This window comes from Chrysemys picta, chromosome 1 (genome assembly GCF_011386835.1).
Source record: "Chrysemys picta bellii isolate R12L10 chromosome 1, ASM1138683v2, whole genome shotgun sequence".
Lineage (NCBI taxonomy): Eukaryota > Metazoa > Chordata > Testudines > Emydidae > Chrysemys > Chrysemys picta.
Window position 1 is genome coordinate 148,044,510 of NC_088791.1, and position 20,241 is coordinate 148,064,750.

The 20,241-nt window shown below is 42.2% G+C and overlaps 1 protein-coding gene across 4 annotated transcripts in view; it reads left to right on the forward strand.

Annotated features, from left to right (window-relative positions):
* The window catches only part of POLQ (DNA polymerase theta), a 134,280-nt gene that overhangs the window by 56,888 nt on the left and 57,151 nt on the right, over window positions 1-20,241 (forward strand). For all 4 annotated transcript variants that reach the window (XM_008172329.4, XM_024110381.3, XM_065586665.1 and 1 more), the window contains 2 exons: window positions 7,628-7,821; window positions 8,177-8,301. In XM_008172329.4, the coding sequence (XP_008170551.4) occupies window positions 7,628-7,821; window positions 8,177-8,301 (319 nt within the window). The remainder of the gene's footprint in view (window positions 1-7,627; window positions 7,822-8,176; window positions 8,302-20,241) is intronic.

The window sequence follows — 20,241 nt, forward strand, 5'->3', positions numbered from 1 at the left end:
TATATCAGAAGCAGGAAGCCTGCTAAACAACCAGTGGGGACACTGGATGAGTGAGGTGCTAAAGGAGCACTCAAGGACGATAAGGCCATTGCGGAGAAAATAAATGAATTCTTTGCATCGGTCTTAACGGCTGAGGATGTGAGGGAGATTCCCAAACCTGAGTCATTCTTTTTAGGTGACAGATCTGAGGAACTGTCCCAGATTGAGGTATCAGTAGGGGAGGTTTTGGAACAAATTGATAAATTAAACAGCAATAAGTCACCAGGACCAGATGGTATTCACCCAAGAGTTCTGAAGGTACTCAAATGTGAAATTGCAGAACTAACAACTGTAGTCTGTAATCTATCATTTAAATCCGCTTCTGTACCAGATGACTGGAGGATAGCTAATGTGACGCCAATTTTTAAAAAGGGTTCCAGAGGTGATTCCGGCAATTTACAGGCCTGTAAGCCTGACTTCACTACTGGGCAAACTGGTTGAAACTATATAACGAACAATATTGTCAGACATATAGGTGAACATAATTTGTTGAGGAAGAGTCATATGGTTTTAGTAAAGGGAAATCATGCCTCACCAATCTACTAGAATTTTTTGAGGGGGGGGTCAACAAGGATGTGGACCAAGAGGATCTTGTGGATATAGTGTACTTAGATTTTCAGAAAGCCTTTGACAAGGTCCCTCACCAAAGGCTCTTACGCAAAGTAAGCTGCCACGGGATAAGAGGGAAGGTGCTCTCATGGATTGGTAACTGGTTAAAAGATAGGAAATGAAGGGTAGGTATAAATGGTCAGTTTTCAGAGTGGAGAGAGGTAAATAGTGGTGTCCCCCAGGGGTCTGTTCTGGTTCCAGTCCTATTCAACGTATTCATAAATCATCTGGAAAGTGAGGTGGCAAAGTTTGCAGATGATACAAAAATTCTAAAGATAGTTAAGACCCAGGCAGACTGTGAAGAGCTACAAAAGGATCTCTCAAAACTGGGTGATTGGGCAACAAAATGGCAGATGAAATTTAATGTTGATAAATGCAAAGTAATGCACATTGGAAAGCATAATCCCAACTATACATATAAAATGATGGGGTCTAAATTAGCTGTTACTACTCAAGAAAGAGATCTTTGAGTCATTGTGAATAGTTCTCTGAAAACATCCACTCAATGTGCAACGGCAGTCAAAAAAGCAAACAGCATGCTGGGAATAATTAAGAAAGGGATAAATAATAGGGCAGAAAATATCATGTTGCCTCTATATAAATCCTTGGTACACCCACATCTTGAATACTGCGTGAAGATGTGGTCGCCCAATCTCAAAAAAAATATATTGGAATTGGAAAAGATTCAGAAAAGAGCAACAAAAATGATTAGGGTATGGAACAGCTTCTGTATGAGGAGAGATTAATAAGACTGGGACTTTTCAGCTTGGAAAAGAGATGGCTAAGGGGAGATATGATTGAGGTCTATAAAATCATGACTAGTGTAGAGAGAGTAGATAAGGAAGTGTTGTTTTCTACTCATAACACAAGAACTAGGGCGTCACCTAATGAAATTAATAGGCAGCAGATTTAAAACAAATAAAAGGAAATATTTTTTCACACAACGCACAGTTAGCCTGTGGAACTCCTTGCCAGAGGATGTTGTGAAGGCCAAGACCATAACAGGGTTCAAAAAAGATCTAGATAAATTCATGGAGGATGGGTCCATCAATGGCTATTAGCCAGGATGGGCAGGAATGGTGTCCCTAGCCTCTGTTTGCCAGAAGCTGGGTATGAGCGACGGGATGGATCACTTGGTGATTACCTGTTCTGTTCATTCCCTCTGGTGTACCTGGCACTGGCCACTGTCAGAAGACAGGATACTGGGTTAGATGGACCTTTGGTCTGATTCAATAGGGCCATTCTTATGTTTGTAATGACAAGCTCATACGAAAACAACAACTGTAACACATAATTATGTTCTCTTCTTGCTATTATCTATAAGGTGTATTTTGGTGAGGCTTTAACGATGGATATCTTTAACCTTTACATTTCTCTGACCAGCAGCTCCTTGGAGTCTTCCTTATTCAGAGTTAACACTTTCCATGTTCCAATACATACCAAACCCCATCCAGTAGATTAATTTTTATAGGTCCCGAATCAGGTTGATCCGAAGCAAACATGGTAGTGGCTTTCATAGCCATTGGGTTGGGTGGGGGATTGCTAATCCCATCTGATGTAGGCCTGGGTCTTGCAGAAAGATGAAAGAATCTAGGGTGAGCTTCACACGCTCCAAGCTGGTTGGAGCCGCCCTGTCTGGTGTGTTTAGTGCAAGATAGTTGGGCTGCCTACTGGGAGTATGGTTGAGACAACTGGTGGAATACCACGCCTGAAGCTGCTCTTATGAACTCCTTTCTCACCAATTAAATTTGAAATTGACAGCCTATGTTAAGGCCTAAAGATATTATAATCTTTTTAAATCATTTAAATTAAATACAAAGAACATTACTAAAAGAATACATGTTTGCTGCTGAAGTTTTAAAGAAAGTTAAACCACCTGGGACTAGAGTTTGTTGAAATGCTAAACCAGCTTTTGACAGCAGTAGTCTCTTCGTCAGGTGCAGAGAATATTTTCTTCATTTTGGTTCATTCAACTAGTTCGTTCAAGGTTAAGACGACATTTGGGAGTTGAAAAAGAAGGAAAGTTTCTTTTTCTCTTCCCATTTATGAATTAAAAACAAGGTATGATAGGCTGAAGTCTACTACTTCTAAAATCTTGGACATAGTGACCAAAACATTTAGTTTTGTTTACCAACTACAGATAATACTACTTTTGTTTAATAAATCAGTTGTAAATACAAAACATATTTTGATAAACTCTTTGATTTTTTTTCTTATGTATCCAGCACACTTAGGGTGTTTTTATTGAATAAAAAAATTGTTTTTGAATTTCCATTCATCCAGAAATTGATACAAATCACAAGTAAAAAAATTAATAATCCTTTAGTTAGTAAATAAATTAATGGAGATATCCTATTTATCTCCTAGAACTGGAAGGGACCTTGAAAAGTCATCAAGTCTAGCCCCCTGCCTTCACTAGCAGGACCAAGAACTGATTTTGCCCCAGATCCCTAAGTGGCCCCCTCAAGGATTGAACTCACAACCCTGGGTTTAGCAGGCCAATGCTCAAACCACTGAGCTATCCCTCCCCCCAGTACATCATTTTGTTACATAATAAAGATGTAAAATTACAAATCTGAATAAATGTATGTTGAGCTATATAATTGCTTAAATAAATGTGTATAGATATAGTGTATCCTCCTAGTTAGCAAAATGAAGTACCTAATTTAGTGCAAAGGTTATATTTAGTGGCAAAATCAGTGTTTTATTGGCTCAACCAATGAAATTCAACCCTTCTTTAAGAAAATAATTAAAAACTACAAATGCAAAACATGATTAAAATCAATTCTTTAAATCAAGGTTTTCTGCTTGCTGATTTAAATCATGATTGAAATCAGTGATTTAAATCAACCCACCCTGATTAAGTTCGGAAACTATTCTGCTTCTGCAGCAAATATTATGAAGCAGCTGCCATTCCATAGTTGAGGTTCAATTGGTTGCATCCATTATAAACCCAATTTGGTATCCGCTTTCCTCAAACCCGTAGAAAAGTCTCATCTGTCTCAAAATTTGAATTTTGTGTCTGGAACAGAGGTAGAATTTTTCTAAAATATTTGAAGTGAATTGGACAAAGGTTTTCTGAATTTGACGTCCTCCTGAGGCACTTAGGCTCATCATACTTAGGTACCTCAGACACCCACTGAGACTTCAGAGACTTACTGGACCCTATCACCTAGTCTGAGCCTAAGGAAGCTTGTTTGGGGCCAATCCCAACCTCCCTATAAGCTTTAAGGATGTTAGGGAGATTCCCAAACCTGAGCCGGCTTTTGTAGGTGACAAATCTGAGGAATTGTCACTTATTAAAGTGTCCTTAGAGGAGGTTTTGGAATTAATTGATAAACTTAACATTAACAAGTCACCGGGACCAGATTGCATTCACCCAAGAGTTCTGAAAGAACTCAAATGTGAAGTTGCGGAACTATTAACTAAGGTTTGTAACCTCTCCTTTAAATCGGCTTCTGTACCCAATGACTGGAAGTTAGCTAATGTAACGCCAATATTTAAAAAGGGTTCTAGAGGTGATCCCGGCAATTACAGACCGGTAAGTCTAACGTCGGTACCGGGCAAATTAGTCGAAACAATAGTTAAGAATAAAATTGTCAGACACATAGGAAAACATAAACTGTTGAGCAATAGTCAACATGGTTTCTGTAAAGGGAAATCGTGTCTTACTAATCTATTAGAGTTCTTTGAAGGGGTCAACAAAAGTGGACAAGGGGGATCCAATGGACATAGTGTACTTAGATTTCCAGAAAGCCTTTGACAAGGTCCCTCACCAAAGGCTCTTACGTAAATTAAGTTGTCAAGGGATAAAAGGGAAGATCCTTTCATGGACTGAGAACTGGTTAAAAGACTGGGAACAAAGGGGTAGGAATTAATGGTAAATTCTCAGAATGGAGAGGGGTAACTAGTGGTGTTCCCCAAGGGTCAGTCCTCGGACTAATCCTATTCAACTTATTCATAAATGATCTGGAGAAAGGGGTAAACAGTGAGGTGGCAAAGTTTGCAGATGATACTAAACTGCTCAAGATAGTTAAGTCCAAAGCAGACTGTGAAGAACTTCAAAAAGATCTCTCAAAACTAAGTGATTGGGCAACAAAATGGCAAATGAAATTTAATGTGGATAAATGTAAAGTAATGCACATTGGAAAAAATAACCCCAACTATACATACAATATGATGGGGGCTAATTAACTACAACGAGTCAGGAAAAAGATCTTGGAGTCATTGTGGATAGTTCTCTGAAGATGTCCGCGCAGTGTGCAGAGGCGGTCAAAAAAGCAAACAGGATGTTAGGGATCATTAAAAAGGGATAGAGAATAAGACTGAGAATATATTATTGCCCTTATATAAATCGATGGTATGCCCACATCTCGAATACTGCGTACAGATGTGGTCTCCTCATCTAAAAAAAGATATACTGGCACTAGAAAAGGTTCAGAAAAGGGCAACTAAAATGATTAGGGGTTTGGAACGGGTCCCATGTGAGGAGAGATTAAAGAGACTAGGACTCTTCAGCTTGGAAAAGAGGAGACTAAGGGGGGCTATGATAGAGGTATATAAAATCATGAGTGATGTGGAGAAAGTGGATAAGGAAAAGTTATTTACTTATTCCCATAATACAAGAACTAGGGGTCACCAAATGAAATTAATAGGCAGCAGGTTTAAAACAAATACAAGGAAGTTCTTCTTCACACAGTGCACAGTCAACTTGTGGAACTCCTTATCTGAGGAGATTGTGAAGGCTAGGACTATAACAGCGTTTAAAAGAGAACTTGATAAATTCATGGTGGTTAAGTCCATTAATGGCTATTAGCCAGGATGGGTAAGGAATGGTGTCCCTAGTCTCTGTTTGTCAGAGGATGGAGATGGATGGCAGGAGAGAGATCACTTGATCATTGCCTGTTGGTCTATTCCTTCTGGGGCACTTGGCATTGGCCACTGTTGGTAGACAGGATACTGGGCTAGATGGGACCTTTGGTTGGTTGTTGTTTTTTAAATGGTCCCAAATTGATAAACTAAGGGGAAACAGGAACATTTAAAAAAAGTAGGTAGATGACTGTTCTATCAAACTATAGAAGAAGGTTTTTGGTCCCTGATGAGCCTGTTTGGTATATTTGGGGTGGAGGAGCCTACTACAACTATGAGAGCGGAGCCCTGAGAAGTCTGCTAAGTCTGTTGTGGGGTGGGGTCCCCAACAAGACAACAAGGATCTGTGTGTGCATATTCAAGAAGCCCCTAAAAGACTATTAAAATTCCTGGAGAGGGAGTCATGAGCCTGTAAAGATTAATAAGAGAGTGATTAGGTGTCCTGACAAGCCTTGTAAGTTTCATGGGCAAGAAGGCCTTAAAGGAATGCTGTCCAAAATCTGATATTGTTCTTTCTCCCCATTAAATGTGCATCTTTGTACATATTGTCCTAATAAAGACAAAACACAGCTTCTGAAACAGAATTGCGACAGTTTGGAAATCCCTGCTGAGGAACTGTGTGACCCATGCAAAACAAAGGTGGGATGATCTGATTGTTGGGATCATAAACAGCCAGGAATGCCTGCTTTTGCCTGCTCTCAACTCCATGCCCCTGCTTGTTCTGTCATTGACTAGGTGCTGACCAAAACGGAGTGATTTTGTAGGGTGTGCTAGTGTCCCGTATGTGCCTGCAAACTGCATACATCAGGAAGATTTTATATTTTGTTTCTACTTTCAGTAAGCAAAGCAGAGCTGCTTTGCTATATACTATACAATGTACTCGTTCCCTGCTGACATCTATTAAAAAGAAGAAAATGAAATTCTGTTCGTGTTCTGAGGCAGGAGATGTTAATGTAATGTATTTTCTCTCTGGAGTTTTCAAGCACAGCAGTTTGTCCAGTGTATTTAGTTTGAAATAGTGCTCTTGAACAAAATGTTCTTGAGTTTCTTTCCTATTAACCTTGCCTCAAACATTATTTGTAAACTGTTCATTTCCAAAGCAAGACTGGAGATGATTTTTGCTGGGAGTTGCTCTCTAAATGTATCCTATGTGTTATAGTAGACAGAGAAAAACTATAGTAATGGTCTTTCACTCCCTTAGGCTTGAATGTTCTGACTGTACAAATCTATGGCTGACCTTTTTTGGAATTTGATAAAAAAGAAATATTTGTTGGCTAGGAATGGATAAAAAAGGCCTACCTCTCTGGAATGGGATCCTGTCTTCAGCAATTCTTACCCTTGCCAACATTAAAAGGGAGATGGAGGATTTGTAGCTGCGCCCTAGACATTTTGCATTTTGTATTCTGTTAAATGTGCCCCAAGTACTGTTAACTAATTATTTCGAAACAGTCTCTCTCAGTATGTTGATGTAAATATTACGACATTCTCTCTCCTGGTATTGAACCAGGCTGATTGAATTATAACCAGAATGTTTTGTTTTGTCCCTTAGTGGTTGAATTGTTTGGGTATTTTTGTTCATATAAATAATAGCACTGAGATTTTTGTGCTGGAGTTTATCATGAAGTGAGAGGAAAAGTGGACTGCAGAACCCTACTCCTCTACACGATCAGATACCATGGCAGTGTCTAGCAAGGCTGCTTTAACTGGAGATCCTGTTTCTTGGTGGAATGTACTAGAAAAACATGTCTCACTGACACTGATCTTGATAGACAGGCATATGTTAATCAGTTATGTAAAGTAAAAATAAAGCTATTGTTCAAAAGCCCTTATTTTTAATGTCTTGGGTTTAAGGAACAATCTGACAAAGGGTCTGAACTGAGTAATCATGAGAATGTGTGTCAAAGCTCATTAGTCCAAACATTAAAAACTAGTTTGGAAAAGCTTTTACATTCTTCAGGGTATGTGGTTATGACTCAGTGCATCTGAGTTGTATGTAGGACACTGTAACCATGTGTCCTGGATTACATTATTATTCATCCTCTTCCTATGCCTATTCTTGTGAAGTAAAGATTTTGCTTTAAAGAATCCGACATTGATTTGTTTCCTTTAGGTCACTCCTGTGTACGAGGAATGGACCACTATTGACTGGTATCAGTTTTTCTGCCTGTGGGAGAAGCTGCCTTCATCTATGAAGCGAGTGGCTGAGCTGGTGGGAATTGAAGAAGGCTTCCTGGCTCGCTCTGTAAAGGGCAAAATCATCGCTAAAACAGAGAAACAGCACAGGCAAATGGCCATTCATAAAAGGTAATAACAGATGGGTCTAAGTGCCTAAGGGGAGGAGGTTCTAAAGGACAAATGTGTGAGGAGGTGATCCAATTGCTAGGTTCTGTTCTGTATGAAAGCATTGTCTGGGATTGGCTCTCCTGTTGGCTGAGCTGTTAGCTAATGCAATTTGGATCGGTCCCTTATGAGTTTATCCATATTGGGTAAGAGATCTGTAGCTACAAGAAGTTTGGGTATGTGTTAAGAAAAATGGTCCGAGAAGTTATTTCCTTTGTTTGCCACTTCTGGCCCAGAGTAGCACAGTAATGTCTCATTACTACTAGCTTGGCCTCAATTACTTTATTTTTTTAAATTTCTCTATATGCTTTTTGTACAGGTTTTTCACCAGCCTTGCCCTACTGGATTTAATCAGTGAGGTTCCCTTAAAGGATATTACTAAGAAATATAACTGTAGTCGTGGCCAGCTTCAGTCCTTGCAACAGTCTGCTGCCACCTATGCAGGTGAGTCAAAGGGACAGAAAAAATTCTGGAGTCTTGCATTATCTAGTTCTAAATATTTGGTCTTTCTAGTTTGTTACTGGAGAAAATATGGTCCGTCTTCTTCATATATGGCATTGTTGGCTAAAATGTGGCAGTGATAAATTTAGCCCATGCACTGTTTTAGTGCAGTCTGTACTTGCCATCTGCTCTGTTATGGAAAAGCATCCTGCAGAGGCTACACCACTCGTTGGAGGAGGTAGGATAAATATGGAGAACTGCATGTTGGGAAATGTAGTCTTCAAAGGCTGCATCTTAATGGTAAGTGAATATAATTTGTCCCATTTTATGCAAATTAAGTATAGGCTAATTCTGTGCTCCTGCCAAACTACCAATGTGGTGCTCTCATGTGGATAAAGTTTGGATGCAGCTGATACTTAGTTCAGAGATTTCTCAGCTGCAAAATTAACTGGCTTGTCACTTACCATAGCTTCTCAAACACTTAAAAAGGGTTCAGAGAGTGTTAATTTGCCTGCCAAAATAGGTCTGGCAAATCAAAAGATAACAGGACACAACATGAATAAGAAAACTTTTCTTTCATCACCAAAGTCCTCGTAAACTCCACAAATGGGGTCCATGAATTTTAAAGAGTGGTCACATCTCCCAACTTTTCAAGGCCCAAATGTGGGATGCAGTGTGTGACAAAGACCGAAAATGAAGGGCACACAAAAATTATTCAGGAAAGAAAGTTTTAAATGTTAACAGTATTCATTCTGATAGTGTTAATTACTTCTTGTAATATCAGTTTCATGATTCTCTATTCCCAGTGTAAATCATTTTCAGCAATCAGTGAAGGGATACAAGATTTTTTCAAGAATATAGGTAACTTTGGGGCTAAAATGAATGATGTCTCTTGAAATAAGGTGTGGTTAAGAGGAATGAATGCAGTTGTATTCTGAGTGGCTATAAAAATGGAATTCTGTATCTTTCTTCCAATGATTTCCATATCCCATGTGCTCAGTTTACAGGTAAAAAGGAGTCGATTTTTCCTAGCACTGCTAGACTTGCAAACTTAGTCTGGCCAGTGAGAGTTAAGCTTGTTTTTCTCCATTTTACCCATTGTCATCAGTAATAAAGATTGTGCAGGGGCAGATTGCACAGAATATATGGCCTGACTTCCCCAGCCAATTTTTGTCATTTTCATAGTTCAGGGCAGCTGCACCTGGATTTCTCTTCAGTGGTCCACTCAAGGACACCCACTCTCAGACTTCCAGCTCCCTACCTGTTGCCTTTTTGCGTGAAGACCTACGTCTCTTTCCCGTCTGACCAGGGCATTTCCAGGCTGCACAGTTCCCTGCCTTTGGTGTGTTGTTCCCAGCTGAGACAGTCTGCTCAAGCACACCTACTTGCTTTCTCTTCAGAGACAGTTAACAGTGTGACTGCCCCCGTTATTGATACCACGCAGCTCTTTTTATGCAAGCATATTTTCTTATTAGGGTAAAAGTACTACAGAGAAAGCATTAAAAACAATAAAAGAACCTAAATGTATGCTAATAAGCTAACCAGAGATCATCCCAACACTAAGATGGAGCAGGAGTAGTCATTCAACACACCACCCAAGGAGTTTCCTTTGTGGTCACAAGTTCATCACAGCTTCAGCTCAGAAGAAATATTCAGTATTATGTGGCCTCAGTAGGCCAAGTCCTTCCAAACCTTTAAGGACTGGGGTCTCCCATGGTACAGGGGTTCTGTCCATCTGCTGGATCAGAAAGAAGGCCACAAGCCAGTATACCAGTTTGAACCAGTATATGTGCACCTCTCCAGGTGGATGACTTTAAAGGGTTGATAACTGGAGGAATTATATTAGCATATATCCCCTCCTCCTAAAAAAAACCTTTAATGTTAAAAGCTCTCTTTGTTTCAAAAGGTCCTTTGAAGATCCTTACAATCCCAAAATAGTATGTAAATATTTGTGTTTTTAATACAATCAACTCCAAAAATGTTAAACTTCAGTAAGGTTTAATGTAATTCAGTAAAGTTTGTCCAGGACATTACAGAGCAGTGTCAATCTATCACAGTCATTTGACTATATTTTTCTATCTATCGTTTCTTCTTTGAGCACCACACTCTAGGGTGCCCACGCACCTCATGTGTGCCAGAGTGGAATCTTTTGAATAGTAGTGTCTGTTGGAGTTGCACATGTACAGCACATGTCCTCATATCTCTCATCTGAGGGTATAAAGGGAGGGGGGCTGCATCTGCCCTCAGTTCCCTCTTATTGCCCATGACAGCAAAACAGAACAAATGTCCAGGTCGCTACTACTCAGTGTTTGCTATAGTTTGATAGAACAGTCATCTATCTACCTTTTTAAAATGTTCCTGTTTCCCCTTAATTTATCAATTTGGGACCATTTAAAAAACAACAACCAACCCCCCCCCCCGCTACAGTTCCACTAGGAGCTTTGCACTACCATGTGCCTCATGGTAGACTCAAAACTTTAAGTCCTGTCCATACTGTGACTGCCTCATTCTGCTTATTGAGGGCCATAGTTGCTGCTTGTTTTGCCTTGAAGAGAACTATGTATTGGATCAGTGCTTTGTCTGCTGTTCATTCTCCTCACAGGCACATGTTTCAAGCTCTATCCTATGGAGCGGTCAGTGAGTTGTCATCTCATCCTGAGGAGACTCTGCTCCTAAGACTGATCAAGCACTGAAGAAATCTTGAGTGCCCCCACCAGATGGCCCACTATGCCAAGTCCTGTCACTGAGAAAAAACACTGTCAAAGGACTCTGCATGGATGATCCCAGCACCGACAGTTCTGGGAATCAAATACCGGTGCTGAGGGACAAAGTTGGCTGGAGCACAGGCAAAAGCATTGCTCTAGGCACTGATCAGTGTACTCTCATAAGGAGAGGTTGAAAAAATGATGTGCCAGAGAGAAGTTCACTAAGCCCTCAGCCATCACAGGGGTTAGCAGCACAGGCTTGGTCACAAGCTCAGCATCAACAAATACACCCAGTACCAACCTCAGTGGCAGCATCTAAGCAGTCGGCAATGCAAATACCGATGTCAGCATTGTCTGCAGAGTCCTCTGCTCATATATGTTACAGTGCTGCAATGGAGTCTACATCTTTACCAGAGTCTTCCTTGGCACAGAGTCCATCACCACTACTGGCACATGATATCATCCTGGCACCAAGATCAGCTTACACCTCGGCACTGCTCTTTAACAAGATATACTCTTCATCCCCATCACTGGGCCATATCTTTTTGCCAGCATCAAGCATCAAACTATCTCCCTTTAATATTCAGGAAGAAGATCCTGTGTAATGGATTGAATGCTTATCCATTAGAGCCTTGTCACAATCCTGGCATGGATGGTAATGGGCTGGCCAACCCCAGTGAAGCCAGCTGTACCAGTATAACGTGCCATTTTAGTCCTACTGGACCTTTTGGGGACCACCTTCCCATGCCTCCAGGAGTCAATCTCCATCCCATCTCTCAAGAAAGCGGAAGAAATCCCATTCCCCATCAGCATTGCTGACCAGCTTGCCCACACTGGACTGAGACAATGAACATCAGACACTGGACAAATTGGGATTAGCGGAACAGCAGCATTTTCCTTCACGTCCTCAGGAATCTTCATTGTTTCCATATAAAGTGAAGGCTACAGCTCCAGTACCAGCACCAGATGATTTTAAGACATTCTAGGAACTGCTAGCTATACTCAGAGACCCTGGATATTCAGACTTCAGTCATTCAAATTCCTTAGCACTGGCCAGATTATCCCAGCCAATTAACAAGGGGATACTTGACCCTGGAAAGGCATTATGGCAAATACTGGTCACCATTCCTCCTACCACCAAAAGGATGGAGAAAAAGTATCAAGTGCCACAGAAGGGATCCAAGCACTTCTATGCTTACCCAGTCAGGATCATTAAAAGTGTCTGTGGTTCAGGAGAACTCCAAATCCACAAAGAGGACCACAAAAGAAACATCCTCTTCCTGCCACCTATGGAGGAAGACACTTCTCATAGACTCATCAACCACGGATTGGGAAACCCACCCGAACCTCTGGATACAAGGGATCTGGGGTCAAAAGGATATGACTCTCCACATAAATGTATTGAAGCTGTGATCAATCAGGCTATCCTGCATTCTGATCTCTTACAAAATTCCACAGTGCAAATTTTGATGGACAACGCGTCTGCAATATATTCCCCTGATTCCCAGGTGAATCTGTAAGATCAGCTGGGACAAAGGCAAAATAGTCCTAATAGCTCCATAGTGTTCAAGATAGTTCTGGCTAACAGATCTTCTCTGAATATCAATTACCTAGTTTTCCGGATCTGAGGTCAGATACTTTGTCTGGATCTGAAGTCACTGCATCCAATAGTTTGGATGTTGGCTGGTTAATACTGACAGACTGCTCCCTTCAGGTCCGAGAAATCCTCCTACAAAGCAGAAAACCTCTCAAAAGGAAAACTTATTCCTCTAAATGGAAAAGACTCTCAACAGGAGCAACCCAATGCAGTCTTGACCCAGTGGAGGCTCCCATACCAAAGATCCTGGACTACCTCCAGGATATAAAACAACTGGGTCTTTCATTCAGCTCCATCAAAGTTCATCTAGCAGCAATTTCATCATGTCTCTCACCTATCCAATACTGTTCAGTCTTTTCACATCCTACAATATATAGATTTCTGAAAGGGCTACATTATGCTTACTCTCCCGTCAAGGAACCTTCTCCTATATAGAATCTCACCATTGTCCTTGCAAACCTCTTGGAGCCCCCTTTTGAGCCGCTTGCAGAATGTGCTTACACCACTGTATCCTTGAATCGGTCTTCCTAGTTGCCATATTTTCAGCAGCAGGGTCAGCGAGCTGTAAATTCTTACTGTTGATATCCCTTAAACAACGTTTCACGAGGATAAAGTGGTGGTGAGGCCTCATCCAGAATTTAAACCTAAGATGATCTTGAAGTTTCACTTAAATCATTCTTCCCCAGGCTTCATTCTGGACCAGGAGAAAAACGTCTTCACATCTTAAGTGTTTCAAGATTTTTATTGTATTATCTTAACAGAACAAATTCCATTTGACTATCATCCTGTCTCTTTGTTGTTGTTTCTGGGCCTTCGAAGTATCAAACTATCTCCTTCCAGAGGATATAGATCATACATTGTATATTGCTTTGCTATCAAATGGCTGATGTACTGCCCCCAGAGAGGACTTGGGCTTGGTCCCTCTGGAAGCGATGCAGGTGCTGGGGCTGTTTCCATTGACTGTGAACCACTGTCCGCTGGTGCACTATGTTGTATTTCAGGCTCTGGCTGAGCCTCTTGGGTAGGGTTATCTGCTGCTTCTGCCAGTTCAGGCTCGCTAGTGCCCTCTGGTGTTGGAGTTGTAGATGGGTTTGCAAGCACTGGACTCAGTGCTGGCAATGGTTCTGGTGCTGGTTGCGTTGCCAGTTCCGGTTCTGGGACTGGCTTTGGCTGGGTCCCTGGGATTGGATCCACTACGGCTGTTGCAGTCGTTGGCAGGGGATCCGGTTCCACCACCTTTGGCTGGGTCTCTGGTAACACAGACGGGGCCCTGGGGGACGGCTCAGGAACAGGGATGGGGGTGGAAGCTTGCTTAGACTGGCTGCGGGTGACTATTCCCACCCTCTTGGCTAACTTCACATGGTTGGCCAAGTCTTCCCCCAGCAGCATGGGGATGGGATATTTGTCATAGACTGCAAAAGTCCACATTCCTGACCAGCCCTTGTACTGGACATGCAACTTGGCTGTAGGCAAGGTTACAGACTGTGACATGAAGGGTTGAATTGTCACTGGAGCCTCCGGGTTGATGAGTTTGGGGTCCACTAGGGATTGGTGGATAGTCGACACTTGTGCCCCAGTGTCCCTCCATGCGATAACCTTCTTTCTGCCCACTCTCAAGGTTTCCCTTTGCTCCGAGGGTATGAGAGAGGCATCTGGGCCCGGGGATCTTTGGTGTGATTGGGGTTTAATGAACTGTAATCGGTTGGGGTTCTTGGGGCAGTGGGCCTTTATATGTCCCAGTTCATTACATTTAAAACATCGCCCTGCTAAGGTATCACCGGGGCGATGTTGCTTGGTGGAGACTGGTGTGGTGGGGTGAGAAGGCGTCTGGGGTTTCCCTTGGAATGTAGGTGGGGCCTTGGGTTGTCCCCGGTGGTAAGGTTTTGTTTCGGGTTGCCCCTTCTGATATTCGCTCCAACTGCTACTAGTTTTTTTCTTTTCTGCCACCGCCACCCATTTGGCTCCAATCTCCCCTGCCTCGGTTACAGTTTTGGGCTTCCCATCTAGGATGTACCTTTCTATTTCCTCAGGAACACCCTCTAAAAACTGCTCCATTTGTATTAGGAAGGGCAACTCTTCCGTAGATTTAACATTTGCTCCTGATATCCAGGCATCCCAATTTTTCCCAATGTGGTAGGCATGTTGGGTAAATGACACATCGGGTTTCCACCTTAAGGCTCTGAACCACCGACGGGCATGCTCAGGTGTTAGCCCCATTCTGATTCTGGCCTTGTTTTTAAAAAGTTCATAACCGTTCATGTGTTCCTTAGGCATTTCAGCCGCCACCTCTGCTAAGGGTCCACTGAGCTGCGGCCTCAGCTCTACCATGTACTGGTCTGGAGTGATGCTGTACCCAAGGCAGGCCCTCTCAAAATTTTCTAAGAAGACTTCAGTATCATTGCCTGCCTTGTAGGTGGGGAATTTTCTGGGATGGGAAGTGGTACCTGGAGAGGGATTGCTAGGATTGGCTGATATATCCGGCCTAGCCCGTGCTAACTCCAGTTCATGCTTCCTCTCTCTTTCTCTCTCCTCTATCTCTTTTTCTTTTAGCTCCATAGCTCTCTTGTGGGCCTCCTCTTTGGCTTTCTCTTCTCTTTCTCTCTCCTCCATCTCTTTTTCTTTTAATTAGAGCAGTCTCTGATGTTTCCTTTCATTTTCTTCTGCTTCTAGTTTGGCCAGTTCTATTTTTTTAGCTACTTCTTTGGTAGTCATTTTCCTGTTTTCTTGTGCTGGGTCACCCCCTCTGCAGTTCACTGAAACTGGGATGCACTCAGCTCAGGCTGCTCAGGTAACAGAGACTTTCTAACTAGCTATCCCCGAGAGATAGAAAGAAAAAAAAAAAAAAAAAAACAACCCCCAATTCAGCTTGTAAATTTCTTTTGCCAGCTGTTTGCTCACTGCTTGAATCCTTCTCTTACCAAAGACCCTTGTTAAAAAAACTTCTCTCTCCTTGCCTGAAGGCAGAGGTGTTAAGATATGTATCTACCTTCAGCTCTGCTTTCTAAGCAGCTAGAAAGGAGAAAAAAAAATCTTACTGGCTTTTGGTTTAAAATGATCCCACCACTCTGCCACCATGTCAAGGCTGCTTCCCCACTCTGAACTTTAGGGTACAAATGTGGGGGCCTGCATGAAACTTCTAAGCTTAACTACCAGCTTAGATCTGGTCCGCTGCCACAACTCCCAAAGTGCTAATTCCCTTCCCTGGGTAGCCTTGAGAGACTCTTCACCAATTCCCTGGTGAATACAGATCCAAACCCCTTGGATCTTAAAACAAGGAGAAATCAATCAGGTTCTTAAAAAGAAGGCTTTTAATTAAAGAAAAAGGTAAAAATCATCTCTGTAAAATCAGGATGGAAACTAACTTTACAGGGTAATCAGACTTAAAGAGCCCAGAGGAATCCCCGCTAGCCTTAGGTTCAAAGTTTCAGCAAACAGAGATAAACACTCTAGCAAAAAGGTACATTTACAAGTTGAGAAAACAAAGATAAAAACTAACACGCCATGCCTGGCTGTTTACTTACAAGTTTGAAATATGAGAGACTTGTTCAGAAAGATTTGGAGAACCTGGATTGATGTCTGGTTCCTCTCAGTCCCAAGAGCGAACAACCACCAAAACAAAGAGCACAAACAAAAGCCTCCCCCCCCCCCCCCCCACCAAAATTTGAAAGTATCTTGTCCCCTTATTGGTCCTTTGGGTCAGGTGTCAGCCAGGTTACCTGAGCTTCTTAACCCTTTACAGGTAAAAGGATTTTGGAGTCTCTGGCCAGGAGAGATTTTATAGTACTGTACACAGGAGGGTTGTTACCCTTCCCATTATAGTTATGACAAGGACAAAAAAGACCAGATTTCATGGTGGGAGACCAGACTTCATGGTCCGTGACATGTTTTTCATGGCCGTGAATTTGATAGGGCCCTATTTATAGCCTTTCCATATGGCGGGAACTCCTTTGTTCTAAGCTAAGTTCCCAGTCCAGTTTGTGGAAAAATACAGGTACCAAAATGGGGTTTAGTTTCATGTGATTTGATCAAGTGCCCTGGCATGCTCCCAATGAGTCATACCAGCCATTGTCCATAGGCTGTCTGAAGCATTTTCCAGAAAGGCTCACCAGGTGTGGGATAAGCTTCTAAGGCCTGCTGTTTCCCTTAATGGCCCATTACCTTGCATAGGCCCTTCACAGTCAGCTGTCTAGACTGGAAGCATCTTGCCTAGTGCGTAACATCCAGGTGTAACCATTTTTGAAATACAGATACATAGTCAATATTCATAACTTCAGATACAAAAATGATACCTGCATACAAATACAAATCATAACTTTTCCATAGACACCACATGGCATATCTTGTACTAGATGCATCATAATTATGTCATAATCATATCATAAGCATACTGCTATGATGAATATGGCGTGCAGTGTCACAGAGATAATAGACGTTCCTCCATGGTCCTTCTGTGTAGTTCAAATGGGAGATTTAACCCCATTACTTTGCACAGCTGCTTTTGGGCTGGTGTAAAGAGCAGTTATCCATTGAAGGAACTGGGGGCCAATGTCCATATGGGACAGGACTCAAAATGGAAAGTTTCACTCTAATATATCGCACTATAGCTGAGGATATAAAAAGGTATACAACATTTGGTAGATCTTGTACTATTCTGTATATGTCAGACTGTCCGGGAAAGCCAGTATACCAGTATACTTTTACAGCATAGTATAACATAGAAAGTATGACATAGAAAAGTAGTGAAAACATGCTGACATATATAGAAGTTTGGAATTCAGTTACAAATCCTTTTGAATGGTTACATTACTATCAGTGATGCTTCATTAATATATCTAATTGCAGTCACAATAATATGTCGTAAGGGGACATATTTCTATCTGAGAATTATGTACCTACTACCATAGTTAGAAGTAATAGCTAACCAGATAGCTTTATATTTTTAAAGGGTTTTTTAAAAATCCGAACATGTCATTTAAAGGGTGCTCTGTAAGAAATCAGAATTTTTTGAAAATTTTCAACTCTGAAAAATTAAAGTTGTAGGCTTTTAAATAAAGTTAAATATTTAGCACCTAGAAATACCGATTAAATCACGTTTTGGAAAAAAATATTTTTCAGTTTACTTGGACTTGCCTAGTTAGGAATATATTGTGATTTTGTGATTTACAAACAAATTCTGTACTCAGATTTTCACTCATAAAGGAAATATTTTAACACTACTGTAAAGTACATCCACTGTTTGGAGAAAGGTAATATCTGTACTTTATTAAGATAGTTTGAGGATAGGCCCTATGAAAACCTGGATATTTTTCTCCATGACAGTTAAAAAAACAACCATGAAATATAGAATATAAATCAGTGTGTTTCTTTAAAGAAATAGCTTGTAAGAGTGCTACCACAGTAATTGCTTAGAGGTGTCTCCAAAGGAAAATTTTTCTGCTGAATGTATAATACGTTCAGACTAACAAAATTAGTAAAATGCATACAGTATTGAGAAGATATTCTATGAAAAATCAGGTGTTATAGTTTGAATATACGTACAAGAATAAAAAAATATGGCCAAATCCTACACATGTAAGATTGTAGAAAAATATAATATATTGAGAGAATAGTATGTGTTTATGTAATTAAACCCTGTAGTATTTGCACCAGGGGCAGAATTAAGGATGTATGTTCAATCTTAACTCTGGCACTTCTTGAGTTTCGATGCTTGAATTGTTCTTTTAATAGTTGTGATTGCTAGAATTTGAACCACAAATGAAATAATAGTTTTATCCTAGGATGTAAGCTTGGATGGTCCCTGTCGCAGTTTTGAAGTAAACTGCATTTCTGCCCCCTCCATGATATTCTGGCTCCCTCTTAGGTCTCAGGACTGCAGCTTGCACCTCTCTATGGTCTGTGGCCCTCTCTCGACAGACACGAGATTTAGATTTGCAGTCCCCCTGCAATTCATTGTGTTTATCCTAGTGCAGTGGTCACGAACCAATCGATCGCGATTGATTAGTCAATCCTAGAGGATCTCCCAATTGATCGCGATCTCTGGTGGTGCAGCGGGGCTGCTGCTAAGGCAGGCTGCCTGCCCTGGCCCCATGCCGCTCCCAGAAGTGGCTAGCTTGGCCCCGGGGGGGCAGGGATCTCCCTCCGCGTGCTGCTCCTGGCTGCAAGCACCACCTCTGTAGCTCCCACTGGCCAGGAACGGGGAGTTGTGGGTAATGGGAGCTGCAGGGGCAGTGCTTGCAGAGAGGGGCAGTGAGTGGAGCCACATGCCCCCCACGCCTCCCAGGGGCGGCAGGGGCATGTTGGCCCCTTACAGAAGTGGTGTGGGGCTAGGGTAGGCAGGGAGCCAAGCTGCACCACAGACCAGGAGCTGCCGGAGGTAAGTGCTGCCTGGCGGTAGGCCATTCCCCAACCCCTAGCTCTGACCCCCCTCCCAGAGTCAGCACCCCATACCCCCTCCTGCATCCCAAACCCCAGCCTTGAGCCTCCTTCCGGAGTCAGTACCCCGTACCTCCTCCTGCACCTGAACCCACTGCCCCAGCCCTGATTCCCCTCCCAGAGCCAGCACCCTGTACCCCCTCCTGCACTCCAACACTGTGCCCCAGCTTGGAGCCCCCTCCTGCACCCAAACTCCCTCCCAGAGCTTGCACCTCTCACCCCCTCTTCACCCCAATCCCCTGCCCCAGGCTCAGTCCAGATCCCCCTCTCACACTGCGAACCCCTCTGCCCCAGCCCAGAGCCCGCACCCCCTTCCGAACCCCAACCACGGCCTGGTGAAAGTGAGTGAGTGTGGGGGAGGGGGGGATGGAGTGATTGGGGCGGGGCTTTGGGGAAAGGGAGGGGCCTCAGGGAAGGGGCATGGTAGATCCTGGGTTGCCTTTAAATTCAAAAAGTGATCTTGGGCGTAAAAAGTTTGGAGACCACTGTCCTAGTGGGTCTGACCTTAGTTCACCACCTGTAGTTCACTCACCCTTAAGGGATAATGGCAGGGTTACCAGTGACCAGCCATCTTTCACGGAGCATAGTATGTTTGTTTCAGGACAAAACATTACAAAAGAAACACAGCATAAGCCAATAGACAATCTATGCAACATGCTAAGCTTGCCAGGTGTCATCAATCTGCAACATGGAGACTCTGATAGGTTGCCAAAGTCCTTCAAATCCTTCCAACAAGGTTTTGCCTTCTTAGTGATAGTTTCATGTCAGTTGGAGGATCAGAGAGGATCACTGACTGAGTTCAGTCTTTCCACTTTATACCAAAAGTCCCCGTTCTTTGTCTGCTGGGCCTCTAGAACCCAGTCTGAACTAGTATGTGCAGTTCTTCTCTGGAGTTGTTTGCCTGTCTTGGAAACTCCCACCCTGCTCTGTGGAGTTAAAATACCATCATTAGCTCACAAAGATATTTTTATTTATATATATATATATCAATCACACACAAAAGTTTATGAATAATCTCAGTGTCTGTAATTTTTGGCACATATCTTTTGAAGTTTCTGTGCTTCCAAGGTCTCACATCTGTCAGTCTCTGTTTAATTGCAATTTAATGTTAAGATAATAGAGTAGAGAGGGAGCAATGTTGTCATCTTAAAGAGCAGATCTTCTGTATTGGCAATTTCCTGATCAAATATTTCATACAGAGGCTATAGC